The sequence below is a fragment of the Phocoena phocoena genome, chromosome 6, assembly GCF_963924675.1.
Source record: "Phocoena phocoena chromosome 6, mPhoPho1.1, whole genome shotgun sequence".
NCBI lineage: Eukaryota > Metazoa > Chordata > Mammalia > Artiodactyla > Phocoenidae > Phocoena > Phocoena phocoena.
Window position 1 is genome coordinate 51,546,478 of NC_089224.1, and position 15,367 is coordinate 51,561,844.

Consider the following 15,367-nt stretch of genomic DNA (forward strand, 5'->3'; position numbering starts at 1 on the left):
CTGTGCTGCCTTTTTAAAGATATTAATTTTAAAAGCATTTCATATAAGGATAATACATAGTGATAAAGAGACGCTAAAAGTAAAAATTTTGTTTGTGAGGTTGTAATGTCAAATCACACCTTATTGGCTATCTTTATTTTTCAGTTGGTTGAGAAGAATTTAGAAGTACATATGTCTATTAATAAACTTACATGAACACATAAATATATATATAAAATGTGACAGCATTCCTTCTCACTACTCTTTCCTTCCTCAGCCCAGTGGTAACCACTGTTAACAGTTTGGTAGATGTGTTTTCTTCCACCCATACAGAAATTACTTATACATATTTTTTTTCTAACAAAAAAAAGAAACATGTTATACAACGTACATCTGAATACCCATCACCTAGATTCTACAACTAATATTTTACTGAACTACATCACATACTCATCCATCTCTCTGTCCACACATCAGTCCATTTTTTGAGGGGATCCATTTGAAAGTAAATTGCAGACATCAGTATACTTCCTTCCCCCTCTCCCCAGTCAGTTTACATGCATATCAGCAATGGATGAGATTGTCCTTTTCTCTGTGCCCTTTCAACATTGGGTGTCACCTGTCTTTCTAGAATTTTGTCAGTACGAAGGGTAAATAGTATACCTAGTGATTTCACATTTTCCTAATCAGTAATGATTAACCACTGGATTTTTTTTTCTTTTGTGAATTGCCTCTCTGTGTATTTACTTTGTATGACTCTTACTAGTCATATGGTATATTCTTTGTTTCCAGGGATGCTTTGTCTTTTAATTTTGTTTCTGGTGTGTTTTGAACTTCAGAAATTTTAATCTTTATGTGGTCAAAGGTGGCTTATGGGTCTTGTTGAAGATCTTCCTCATTCTAAGATTATAAAACCACTTGCTATATTCTTCTACTAGTTTTGCTTTTTATTTGGAATTTTGAAGAGAAGGAGAAATCACTGTGAACTAAGGTGCCAGGAAAAATTTCATATGGCGAGTGAGATTCAAATTGACCTTGAAGTGTGAGTTGAATTTAAATAGAGTAGACAAAATGGTAGAGACATTTTGGACAGAAGGAATGAGAGAGGGAATATATTTTTCATATTCATGGAACAATAATACCACTGGCTGAGGTGGCAAGTCATATAAAACTGCAAGTTTAGAGATATTCATTTGGCTCCATTTCTTGTAAATTATTTTGGCTCACTTTTATCATTTTTTAAAATCTGCATTCTGGTGTTATAGTTTTCTGTCATGTAATAGTTTTCTGTCACTTTCTTTTCATAGTGACTTCAGTATTCTTCCTGAGGAAAATATGTGGTGAAATTTTTTGCCTGAAAAGGCAAAAAGGGAAGGGTGGTTTCCTACCAGAGTAGTTTGAACATTGTGAATATTTACTAGTCTAGTTTATTAGAGTTGAGTTATAATTTCTTTAAAAAAAAAGTCGTGCTGTAGTAATTTACATAATTAATGAAGTGAGAGCACTCAAGTATAGTTACCAGATATCAATCTTCAAAAATGTTGAAATACCAGTGTGTCCCCTAGTTACATCAAAGAGTTATGAGCTCACCATTTAATATACAGATTAATATGTTGGATTCTCTAGGTGATGAAAGTATTTACAGATGCCACCCTTAAGACTGAGTAGCAACATTGTGTTCAGTTTGGTTGTTGCTCAGGATGTGTAATAGTTTCTGTTCAGCCGTGAGCCACGCCTGGTAATAACTGAGTGGAGTGATCCTGCAACTTTACCAGTTACACGTTTCTGGTTGTAATCTGATTTGGAGCTCTTGGAAGGCTACTGTTTTCTTTTCTACAATCTAGTTGTAAGGATTATGTGGCACTAATTATGTGGATTAATTTTCACTACTCAGGTATTTAAAAAAGTATTCAACATCTTGTTTGTTCATTGTTTTATTTTTCTCTCCTTAGCGCACTTTTCCTTGGAGATGCTTGTTCTTTTAGAGCTTGTTGACTGTGTATGTTTATATCCAGGAAAAACAGACACATTTTTAACTATACTTTTCATTTATAGTTTCTGTTGTGAGGAACTCTTGCAGTGATAAGAAAAATTTGTTATTCTCTGGTAGAGGAGAATAAAAATAGAGTTTAAAAAAACAAATGAGTGTTTGATAATTTTGCTACTTGTTTTGCTGGCTTGTATGCTTTTCTGCTTCTAATACTAATACATTTAGAAATAAGTAACGAAATCACTCTGTTCTGTATAGTTACTAGAATTCATTGTCTGTTTTTTTAGTCGTGAATGGAACTGAAACATTAAAAGAAAGCACATGAAGTTAATGATATTGAACATGTTGAGAGACAGAGCCTTCTGTCATTCTTTTAGCACTTGATGGTTGGCAAGACTATAAAAATAAACATTCTTTTTAATGTTTCTCTTTTTAGGTATGTTGATAGCTTGTCATTTGTATTTGAGTTCATTTAGTTTTTAAAATAATCATCCCTAGAAAATTAAATCCTCTGTGACTTTCCTCACTTTAACGATACTGATAGGTCTTTTAATTTTTAAATTAAAAGGTAATGAAGTTCAACTTTTACTTTTTTAAAGGCCTAGGCATTATTCCTATTTTAAAATTCATACATAAGTGCTAACTGAGACCATATCTGATTTAAAGAGTTGGGTGGTGAGTTTGAGTTCTTGTCTTTTTTTCTGCTGTCCCAGTGTTTCCAGGTTCTAGGGATAACAGGATAGGGGTATTCTTTTAAAATTAATCCTTAATCTTTTTTTCTTTGTTCTGGTAGCTTTGTAACTTTAAAGAACATTGGCAAGGCCTCTAAAGGGTAGTACCCTGAGGCTCTTCAACTGATGATAAATTATCCTTAGAATGAAGTAGTCTGGGATATAAGCTGGAAATCTGGGAGTCATCCTCCAGAAGCTTACTGGTTTGATTCTGTTTCTTCAGTTGATCTCTCCAAAACTAATTTTGGCTTTTGCCTTCTCTTAGCCTAAATGATCTTTGTCTTTAATTTCATCCTCCACACCAGAGCTTTAGTCCTTTATTTAAAATATAAACCTCATTATGTTACCCGCCTGCTTTAGTAGCTTTCCAGTGCCTAAGAATGACATCTTTATATCCATCATGATATAGCCCTTTATTTCTTACCACTTGCTCTCCACTGAACGGTTTGTGATTTATCATGGCAGTTTGTAATACCTCCTACAATTTTTACTCTTGTCTACCTCCTGCTCTTCCTTCTGTTTGCAGTATTGTTGTCACTTTTCTTTGCTTGGATAACTTTTACTCTTTTAAGATTGAACTCAGTTCACTCCCCTGCAGGGGGGTCTTGCCCTGATTTAATCAGTCCCCATCTTTCTGTGCCTATAGTAAGATCTTGTCCACATCCCTGGAATGTATTATATTAAACCCATTTTATGGCTCTTTTCCCAATTAGACTGTTAGTTCCTTTAAGCAAAGACCATGTCTTATTCATCATTGTATCTACAGTGTCTAGCAAGTGACTAGTATATAGTGGAGGCTCAATGAATATTTGTTGAACTGAGTTCAGCTCATTGCTGTACATTGAAGTCTTAGTGAAGCTCCTGGATCCGTGGTTCCTGGATACCAGTCAGCTGTATCGAGACAGCTGGGGAGCATTTTAGAACATTTTATAGGTTTTTGAGCATTACTCTGTAAAGAATTATGATTCAGTACATCTGCAATGAGGCCTGGGAATAAGTATTTTTAAAAAGCTCCTCAACTGATTCCAGTTTGCTTATAGGTTTGAGAAACATTGTCCTAGTGTATTATTGTATTATTCCATTGTATTTTGTGTAAAAAAGTTGCACCCTAGACCTCATATAGTAATTTATTATTTAAGGTTTATAAATTATAGCTACTAAAGTAAGGATATATTTTAGGTCACTTTTTTTTTTTTTTTTTTTTTTTGCGGTATGCGGGCCTCTCACTGTTGTGGCCTCTCCCGTTGCGGAGCACAGGCTCAGGACGAGGAGGCTCAGCGGCCATGGCTCACGGGCCCAGCCGCTCCACGGCATGCGGGATCCTCCCGGACCGGGGCACAAACCCGTGTCCCCTGCATCGGCAGGTGGACTCTCAACCACTGCGCCACGAGGGAAGTACTAGGTCACTTTTTTTTTTTTTTTTTCGGTATGCGGGCCTCTCACTGTTGTGGCCTCTCCCGTTGCGGAGCACAGGCTCCGCGGCCATGGCTCACGGGCCCAGCCGCTCCGCGGCATGTGGGATCTTCTTGGACCGGGGCACGAACCCATGTCCCCTGCATCGGCAGGCGGACTCTCAACCACTGCGCCACCAGGGAACCCCCCTAGGTCACTTTTTAAATACCATATGTAGAAGTATCTTTAAGCCTCTCATTGTGAGGCCTATTAGCATTTTGTTAACACTGAACTGAAAAAAGCCCCATTTAAGCAGGAGTCTTCTCGAATTGATAGTAATATTAGTTGGGCTTCATTCCATGAATTTAAGTATTTTTGGCAATTTGTAATTACTTCTCACTTTTTATTATAATTTTTCAAAATGATTTTTAAGCATTTTGTTGTGGTTTAAAATTAAATTAAATTGAACAAATCTTAAGTGTATATAGCTCAGTGAGTTTTTACATATGTAGATATCTGTAAGGCAACAGGTCAACACCTAGAACATTTCTAGCTCCTCAGAGTTTCCCCCATTTCCCTTCCCAATTAATAAACACCCCTCCCACCACAAGATGAGCACTCTTTTGACTTGTATTACCATCAGTTAGTCTTATGTACAAAACCTTTTCGTAGTTTTAATCATATCTTTTGGTGAATATGTGCACTCATTTCTCTTGAATTTACACATGGAATTGCTGAGTTAAGGGCAGACTTGTGTTTAACTTCAGAAGGTAATGCCAGTTTATACTCTATGATTGTAATTCATATGAAAATTGAAATTAAATTATTTGAAGCTTATGGTGAAATTTTAATAGGCTGAAACTTCCCTTTGTTTTCCAAAGTGTTCTATTTTGTCAAAAATATACATAGAAAGAAAATTTAAGTGTCATTTTATAGTTGCCAAAAAGGTAGTTTTGTTTTATTCAAATAATTTTTCCCATATAAGTAATTTTTTCTTTTTCCCTTTCCTTAGGTTGATCTTTCCTTGTGGTTTGGCAGGCAGTCATAGGACTGCAAAATGGGTCTCCGGATTCACTTTGTTGTTGACCCACATGGTTGGTGCTGCATGGGTTTGATTGTCTTTGTCTGGTTATACAACTTTGTTTTAATTCCCAAAATTGTCCTCTTTCCTCACTATGAAGAAGGACATATTCCAGGCATATTAATAATAAGTAAGTTTCTAGATCTTTATTTATTTCTTTGGATAATTAAAGCTTTTTCTCATTGTGAATGTTTTTGGAGTAAAATACCACTATAATAATCTTCCTTTTAATATTATTCAGTGCTATTAATATGAAGTTATTTACTAAATTATGGACATTTTTAAAAAGAATGGCCTTTATATATTTTGCAGGGTTAGATAAATGTGATATCTTCATACCTAACTCTACAAAATATATAAAGACCATTTTGTAGGTCTGTGTGTATTTTCAGTGTTTCTGTTATATACTTATTGCAAATGTGGAAGGAGTTTTAAGGATGATTATGATACACATTATTGAGAAAAAGTTTCATGATATAAAAGTTATTGATTATGATTTTGATTATGATAATACTTTGAACTTCTGGATAATTATTTTCTCCTATAGTTTAATGGTGATGGTTTGCTTATGATTAAAAGAATAAGATTGAAGTGATATGTTTTACATGTACATGGCATTTATCATTTTCATGTACATTATGTCATTTTGATCTCATAAGAGCTGTGGGAAGTATAATCTGTTTTACAAATGATAAAACTGACCAATACCATGCAGTCAGTCCTGGAGTTAGCACTTGAACTAAGTTTCCTATTCCAGGTGCAGTGCCTTTATCCCCCCAACAAAATGCCTATTTCTTTTTCATCTAAAAGGTAGAATTATGATGAATGAATATATTTTCCTTTACTGTTATTTTTTCTAGTTATTCATTTTAAAACACAAAAATTTCTAGATTCTTTATTTTCAAATTAACTATCTTAAGATCTATTGAAAAGAGCAATTGAACATCACTAACCCAATGTAATTTTGAAGCTAGCCACCTAGAGTTAATGAAAAAGTTTAATTGTAGAATAGGTTTAAAAATGCTGCTTTGATTCTGTCAAATATAGTACATGTAATAATTAAAAGGGATTCATTTATACCAATATTAGTAGGGAATTTCTGTTAATAAAGAATCTGGTTTATAACAAGTTTATCAGTTATTATTATACAAAATAACTATTTAAAATTACTACATTTTACATAATCCTCTTGGCAGTATTATTTGATGAATGAAATGAATTCATCATCTTTCCATCTTATTTTTGAAAATTATTTATCCTGATGGTATTAACTAAAATATACATTTATCCTTTAGATATGCTTGTTGAAAAATGTTTTGAAGGGTAAATACTAATTTTATTTATTTACTTATTTGTTTGTTTATTTCCAAGTATTCTATGGCATTGCCATATTTTGTCTGGTTGCTTTAGTGAGGGCCTCAATAACTGATCCAGGAAGACTCCCTGAGAACCCAAAGATCCCACATGGAGGTATGGTACCTTTCAGATTTATCAGTTTTACAATGCCAGAATTATCATCTTTATTAATGTATTTGACTGCCTTTAGTATATTAATTATATATGTCATGTAACGCCACTTTCAAGTCTTTCCTCAGTTGTTTCCTTTCCAGACTTCTCAATTTAAAACCACAAATCTCAGCTGACTCCTCATATCCCCCACTCTCTGGCTCTCCTTTTCAGTTTACTTGTTTATTTATTTGTCTCTCCCTCCTCCCACTCTACATCTATATAACCTCTGTGAGGGTGTAGATTCTTTGTTTCGTTTTCTTCATTTGTTCAGTACTGTATCCTTAATGCCTAAATAGTCTCTGTCACTTAGTAATAGTTGCTAGGTAAATATTTTTTGAATGCTATATAATTACTGAGAAATTATATTTTTATTTAGTAAAGGAATTTTTTGATGATGCCACTTACCTCATGATATTATTGATACAATATTGCTTAAATATTTGTAGTGTTATAATACTATTGCCTATATTTCTTCAGGTTCAAACAATTCAGTGAAAATTTTGAAAGCCTTTTATTCTAGTGTCAGTGAAGGTAATTTTTGGTCACTTTATTACATAGTAACCATTCAGGCAACACAAAAAAATTACAAATGTATTGCTTGTTTTATTACATGCCAGATATAGTAATCCTCCTTTACCCTCTTTCCCAAGTTTCACTTTTCCATCATTTGCTATGTAAGCTTGGAGAACTCTCTGTACTTTCTTCTAGAAAGAAATTTATATGTCTTTGTTATACATTATAGAACCAGAAAAATTTTTATAGTTGTTTCCGAACTTGCTGTACATTAGAACCACGTGGGGAGCTTCAAAAAATCTCAATGTCCAGATCACATCCCATATTAATTAAATCAGAATATCTGGGGGTGAGAGCCAGGTATCCGTATTTTTGAAAGATCCAAGGTGATTCTAGTGTGTCACAAAGTTTGGGAACCAATGTACTAATTCTTTCTAAAATTAGATAAACTGGCAAGTCACTTATATAGCCTCCCTTGAGTTTCTGATTGTTTTTTGAGATCCATCATTTGGGGCTTACTTGGTCTTGCAAGTTTAACGATTAAGTGGGAATGATATGACACTGATGTTTATGTAGAAGTTTCTGAAAATTATCTTGAATATTTAGTTTTTATTAATTTATAGAAGCAGTATCACTGTCATTTAGCGGTTATTGTGTGTGTGCGCGCGCATGTACCTGTGTTTGGTCAGGGAGGATGGCACTCTGTAATGTGTATAGAATCCCTCTTCTCTACTAGCCTAAACCAAAGGCTCTCTAAAATGTTGATACATGTATTTTCTTTCTTTTTGCGCTACGCTGGCCTCTCACTGTTGTGGTCTCTCCTGTTCCGGAGCACAGGCTCCGGACACGCAGGCTCAGCGGCCATGGCTCACGGGCCTAGCCACTCCGCGGCATGTGGGATCTTCCCGGACCGGGGCACGAACCCGTGTCCCCTGCATCGGCAGGTGGACTCTCAACCACTGCGCCACCAGGGAAACCCTGATACATGTATCTTCTACTTCAACTCTAAAACCCAATGTTACCAGAAAATCAAAGAAGCAGGCTTTTCCTAACTCAGGACTCATTTCTGATGAAATCTTTAGTTTGCTGTGGTCAAACATTCAAATGCCTACATCTGTCAGATACTGCAAATCAGTGAAAGGGGCCAGGGAGGAACTATTTTACGTTGAAAATCTCATATCTTATCTAAAGGGAGTGGCACTATTCAGCTACAGTGAAATAGTCATACAGGCCTGGTATTATTAGATACTGCAATTTTTGAAGAGAAAATATAGAATCTCAATTTTTATGAGACATTTCATGATTTTTAAAAATATTGGCAACTAATTCAAAAATTTTAAAGCATTGTTTTAAAATAAATACCAAATGGATTATACCTGTCGGTCAGATTGAATCCATCTGAAACTGCTGTGTTACCTTTAGCTTATAGACTCCCGTCATGGAGGACACCATGGCGTCTTGCCAACTATTTGGATATCTGCATTATATCTGGTCTCATTGACATTTGGCCTGTTTTTCTTTAGTGAAGAGTTCCCATTTGCCCAACCAAAAAAACATGCATTCATTTATCACATTTTAATGTTTCCAAAGTCTCTTGGTATTGTTACAGAGCTACACTGGCAACCGATTCTGTCAGAAAACCTCTGTTAAAACCCAACCCTTGTATTGATTTTTGTAGTTTCAAGTTATATTTTTCTCCCCAAAACATTACTTTGTGATTTGAGGTATAGTAATAGAGAAAAGGCCCCCTAATATGTGAGTCTTTTAAAAGACTCAAATAAAAGGTGATTCCTTCCTTTTTGAGGGATAAACCAAACCAAATCTTGCTTTATAGTCATTCATGCATTTACAGCATTAATAAGGTTCCCTGTTAAACAATGAGATGCTGTTTACCTTACATTAAAGAGCATCTATCATTTATAGAGTTTACCTTTTTTCTTTTATTTGTTTTATGTTTTGATTTTTCTTTCCTTTAAAAAATGTATCTGTTAATTTTTTATCTTCTATAGCTACCATAAATTAGGAGTTGTATTCTGTCTCCCATAGGCTTTTATTTTGTTAGATGGGTAGTACAAAAGTCTTGTAGGTGACCATCAGACACCAGAATGTATCAGTCACCAAGATCCTATTTGGACATGAATAAACCCTGAAGAAAAAAGGGAGAAGACTAAGAAATGGTTTATAGATACATAGGGTGGTAGGTTAAGATGGATGGCTTTTTTTCTTGCTCTGCAAAGCAAAAACATAGATGATACTTTAATTTCTGGATTTTAAAAATAGTGATTTTTTTTCTTTTCTAAAAACATAAATGTGTGTGTGTACTTGTGTGTGAAAATGTGCATTTTCATTTGTATTTTTCATTTTAGATTCTTACATCTTAAAGTGAGCCTTAAATGGCTCAAACCCTTTCTTTGAACAAATTTATGTTCCAGACCATAGGTCAGCACATTCTTCTGTACTGTTAAGGGCCAGATAACAAATATTTTTAGCTTTATGGACCATATGGTCTCTGTCACAAGTCCTCAGCTCTGTCATTGTAACCCAAAAGCAGCCATAGAAATATGTAAATGAATGGGCATAGATAGCTGTGTTCAAATAAAGCTTTATTTATAGACATTGAAATTTAAATTCCAAGATTTTTATATGCCACAAATTATTATTGTTATGATCATTATAATTTTCAATCATTTAAATTTGTAAAAAACATTCTTACCTCATGGGTCACACAAAAACAGGTGGTGGCCTGGATTTCCCTGTGGACTGTAGTTTGCCAACCATAGTCTACACTACAGAATGAATTACAGTCTTTCTCTGACTCTAGCCAAACGCTCTTTTCTGAGGATACAACATTTTAAGTATGAAATAAATAATTTATTCTTTGCAGTATTATGTGCTGAAATCGCCAATAGCGAATACCCCATATTTATTTTTTAAGGGGCTGGTTTAAGAACATAAAGTTTTCATGTTGTCTTTTAATGAAGATCGGCTCATCAAAGAGAGTCTCCTTCCTGACCATATTCCTTGTAGTATGTGAATTCAAAGTTTTAACATTGGGATATTTGGGAACATCTAACATCCACTAACATCTAGGGGGAAAAAAAAAGTGACATGCTTGTGACCTTGTATTATGCTACGAATGAAATATTTCTGTTTCACTAACAGTTAAATTATCACAGTTCAATTGTACCTAAATTAAGCTTTAATATTGTTGCTTTCTCATGTAATATGTTTTCATTAAAATAAGAATTGTAAGTAAGAAACAAGAGAATTTTATTTTAAAGTGAAATTTTAAATGTAAAAGATAATTTCTCAACTTTCATATTATTGGAATGAACAGTTGATTTGATATAGCTTTTATTCGTACTTTATTGATTTCTTCAGAGACATTAGTAGCAGAATGTTTTTCCAACACTTACTATAAAATTCCAGTACATTGATTTTACTTCTGGCCATTAAACTAGAAATAATGGAATTAAAATAGGGTATCTTTTTAGAAAATTGAAAACTACCCACAATTCTGTTACTTATATTTAGAATCTTTCATTAAAATTTTTTTTTAACTTTTCGTGCTTTAGCAAGGATTTAGTTACTACCTACTATGTGCTGGGTCACATTTTGCATATACTAATACTCACTCTGAGTATTGGAGTTAGGTTAATTTTACTATGCCCATACTTTTAGTGAGGTTAGGATATAGTTTTCCATAAGTGATATAAAGTTTAAAAATTTTTATAAAAGTAAAATTCCATTTCAAGAAATATTAAAATGATATGTTCTATATAACAGTTGTCTTATCTTGGTAGATGACTGTCCCACAGAGTTTTTATGGATCTAATTAGAGCAGTTCTTAATGAAAACAAATGACTTTTCCCTTTATTCCTGTAAACTTCATGTTTTTAAGCACAAAACTTAATTGTGTGCTCTTTCACAACAGACTAGAGGAAATTGCTCCTTGGTGGTAGGATAGAATTTTGTAAAGGACTCCTTTATTTCCATTAAATAGTAATCTTCTTGTAATCTTCTTCACCTCTGAAACTATTCTAGTACCTCTTAAACCCATCTGAAATCTTTTTCCAACCCTCTCTCATAAACATTCCCAAATGAGTCCATTAATATTTTAAAAAACGGTTTTGTGTGGGGAGTTTGGGAGATGCCATCTCTGTTTTTCTTACAATATCATAACGATTGATTTTGACTTATTAATCTATGAAACCAATACTCAGCATTATTTCTTCTTTAGAGCCTTTAGATAACAAATTTCTAGAAATTAATTTGTTTAAATATAATTCTGTTTTAATGTAATAATTTGGTTGTACTTCGGGGTTTTGTCATTAAATTTTACTTACAGCAATATGCTTAAATTCAAATATGTTGTTTTCTATCTCTTAGTTTAACTATTAATAGTGTCTTATTTTTATAGTGTTTAAAATTAGAAACGTACAAAATAAAACATGCATAGAATAGAGCAGCAACATATTTTGGCAAACATTTTCACTGGACACTTAGACATATATATCGAAGAATTCCTATAAACTCTTCTAAACACTTGTTGCTAAATTTCAGCATTATTCATGTGCCTTTATTAAATGGATTTTAATTTCCTTCTCTAGAAAGGGAGTTCTGGGAATTGTGTAACAAGTGTAATTTGATGAGACCAAAGCGTTCCCATCACTGCAGCCGCTGCGGCCACTGTGTTAGGAGAATGGATCATCACTGTCCATGGTAAGAAATAAGTAATTCACTTTTTGGAAAAAATGGTAGTAAAAAATAAATCTTAGTACTTAGCAGATTTAAACAAAGGTTATATTAGAGTTATACAGTTTAAGAAAACCTTTTTAATGAAGATCCTTTTATTTGATCATATGGTTCTGTCAACTCCCAAAGTCATTTTTTCCAGAGATCCTATATTTTCTCACAAGGAGATATTTGAGCAGAAAACTAAGAATTAACATGCACCCAAATATACAAAAGAACTAGGGTGGTTTTATTAAATGAGGCAATGTATGTAAAGCATTTAGTGTAGTATCTGACATAGAAAATACTTAAATATAAATATAGTAGCTGTTATTGTTTCTATCTGTAATAAACCGTATACATGTCATTGTTTGTATTTCCCTTTCAATTTGTTTAATTAAAGAGTAACACATTTCAGATACCCTTATACCTCATTTCACCCACTTTCAGCCTTTTTCAGTGTTATGAATTGGTAATAGGTATTAACATTACATGCTGGCTGGATGTGTAAAAAGTGGTAGTTAGCTGATTCTGCTGAACTGCCAACATTTTTGGTCAATAGGGGGCTCTCTTGTAATATTTAAAGAAAATGTTCAGTTGAGAAATAGAATTTTTGAAAACAAATGCTGTGAGAGTTCTTCATTGTATCTCATTTCAAAGCTGTCACAAAAATCTGTGAAAAAGATATTGTATTTAATTCTGCTTTCCTAGCATGGGATCTCTGTATAAATATTTAAACTGGTATGGTGTAGCACTTTATAAATATATCTATATACATATATATTTATGTTTGTACACACATACATGCATATATGCAAAGTTAGCTACATAATAATCTTCTTAAATTTATAATTGCATTTATCTAAGGTTGACTCAGGGTAGAGTTTAGCTTTGCCTAGTAATGCTAATCAATTTAGAGTTTCCCTTGTTTTTGCTAACACAAGTTATTATTAGCAAGCTTTTAGTAAGAATTTGGTTTTCACTATAAACTGATTGTTTAAATACAAGGTAATTTCCTGAGATTAAGAAAAAGTAAAAGCACTTTGTTACTATGTAAAAAAGTTGAAAATTCCATCAACAGGATAGTTTAGTATATAACATACAGTTGGTGTTGAAAAAATGTGCCTTGACTTTAAACAGATTAATTCTCAAGTGATTTTACAAACCTCAGTGTTCTGTTTACAGTTGCAGTAGTAGTAGATTTTTTTTTTTTTTTTTTTTGCGTTATGCGGGCCTCTCACTGTTGTGGCCTCTCCCATTGTGGAGCACAGGCTCCGGACGCGCAGGCTCAGTGGCCATGGCTCATGGGCCCAGCCGCTCCGTGGCATGTGGGATCTTCCCGAACCAGGGGCACGAACCCGTGTCCCATGCATCGGCAGGCGGACTCTCAACCACTGCGCCACCAGGGAAGCCCAGTAGTAGATTTTTTAAAGCTATATAAAACATGTATTCAGGTAAGGGATAATCACACTTAAAAACTCAATTTTATATGCTTTTTAGAGTAATATTTCTGATTAAAAGTATAATAAATGTTCAGGATAGTCGGTTGGATATTGATACCTCCTTTTAAGTGAATGCAATAGATTAAGCTTAAGCTTAAAAAAATAATCAATTAGGAACTGTTTCGGTACTATATAGATGAGTGATTTTATTTATTGATTTATTTTCAAGGAATAAAGATTGACTTGGTGACAAAATAAAGTGCTGTTTAGCCAAAATTCTAAGATTGGGGTGAGCTCTCTGTTCCTAGGCCTTGCGCCTCCATAGTTTTAGTCACCTTCTCAGAACACTGGAGGGAAGAAGAGTGAAAGTGCAAAGAGCTGGAGCATAGGAAGGGACGGTAGACCAGGGGGCCTGCATAGATTCAGGGATTTATGTGATTGAATTCCCTAATAGAGCAGTGCTGAGATATTCAGGGAGTGAGGGAAATGTACAGTATAACTAGAAGCAAGGAGAATTTTTTATTTTTTTCAGAAACTGCATTATCTTAGCTACTTAACAGCTTTGGATTTGGAGGTCAGTTCTCTGATGACCTCAAGGTTTACTCTATTTTTGGCTCTAATCACTCCTTCCAAGGAACTTGCTACCAAAAGAACTCTTACATGTAGATTATCTTAGTGTTTCTTAAAGTTCCGTGCTTAAGAAGAATGCCATGATCATAGCAGTTACTTCTCAAATTTTGGGGGGACAGAAAGGAGTGGGGCAAGTATAAGTCATCTTTCAAGCAACAGCTATTGAAGAGTATTTTTGAGTGCATACAGAAGCACCCTTCTCTGGTAGCCCTGCTTGCAGATAACAAAACACAGGAAGTTTTCTTGTTTACAAAGCATGCACTCTTTAGTCTAAGAAATGCCTCTTCCAGGTTTTCTGTTCAGTTATATATCTGATTTTAAAAAATAGTTAGACAGCACACCTTTAAAACAATTTAAGTTAGGAATTTGACCCTATTTATTTTTTCAAACAGTGGCAGTGTAATGCTATATTGAAATGAAAACATTTGTGAAAGATAATTTGTAGTTTTGAACTAGGGTTTTCTGCTGGAATCGTAAAATATTTTGAAAATTTAGGTACAATAAATAACCTTGGAACAATAAAATAGCTTGCATTAATCTTGAATATTTTGGGATTATGACATTAATCCTTTTTCCTAGTTGTAGTTCACTGTTGTATTGGTGGAAATGTAGCTCTGAGAATTTATAAATACTTTTGGATATGTGTTTATTTTCAGGAACCAAGGTTAGATTTTAAAAGTAAGAAAAATTGTGAATGCTTAGCAGTATCTCAGAGTGGCAGGTTTAAGTTATTTTACTTCACATCATTCAAATTGGTCTGCACAGCTAGAATGCTGCAGTGGAAGAGCAGTGTACAGAAAAGGGTTCTTGTTCTCTTGACCACTGTCTCTCCTAACTGTACATCCTCTAGCAATTGTCCTAACTCCTTTGTTCCTTTTTTGTATCAGTGAAGCAAGGAGGCTGCCATCTGTTCTTCCCTGCCTCACTGGGTTGTTGTTGAGTTGAATCATATACAGGACTTCTTTAAAAAGTAGAATGTGCTTTACAAATGTGAAGTGGCATATTTGTGTCATATCTTATGTACTCTTTGCTTTTAGGTTTGAGTGACTTTAGCTTATCTCCGTGAAGTAAAGCACATATGAAGTTTGTGCTTTATGTGAAGTTTGTGTGTGTTCGCGTTTATCTCTACTTTTACCATCCTAAAATTAATATTAAAGTTTGAAATATTTTTTCTTTTTCCTTTTTTTCTTCAGGATTAACAATTGTGTTGGTGAAGATAATCACTGGCTTTTTCTGCAGTTGTGTTTCTACACTGAACTTCTTACTTGCTACGCACTGATGTTTTCTTTCTGCCACTATTATTACTTTCTTCCACTAAAAAAGCATAACTTGGTAAGAAATTTCTATATCAACTAATGTTAGAGCA

At 33.9% G+C, this 15,367-nt stretch overlaps 1 protein-coding gene across 2 annotated transcripts in view; it reads left to right on the forward strand.

Moving 5' to 3' along the window:
- Positions 1 to 5,149: 5,149 nt before the first annotated feature.
- ZDHHC21 (zinc finger DHHC-type palmitoyltransferase 21) overlaps positions 5,150 to 15,367 on the forward strand; it is a 55,670-nt gene continuing 45,452 nt past the window's right edge. Inside the window, exons 1-5 of one of the 2 annotated variants that reach the window (XM_065879551.1) lie at positions 5,150 to 5,186; positions 5,274 to 5,303; positions 6,545 to 6,643; positions 11,806 to 11,917; positions 15,195 to 15,333. In XM_065879551.1, the coding sequence (XP_065735623.1) occupies positions 5,150 to 5,186; positions 5,274 to 5,303; positions 6,545 to 6,643; positions 11,806 to 11,917; positions 15,195 to 15,333 (417 nt within the window). Of the gene's footprint in view, positions 5,304 to 6,544; positions 6,644 to 11,805; positions 11,918 to 15,194; positions 15,334 to 15,367 lie in introns of both variants that reach the window. The other variant, XM_065879550.1, reaches the window with a different exon arrangement.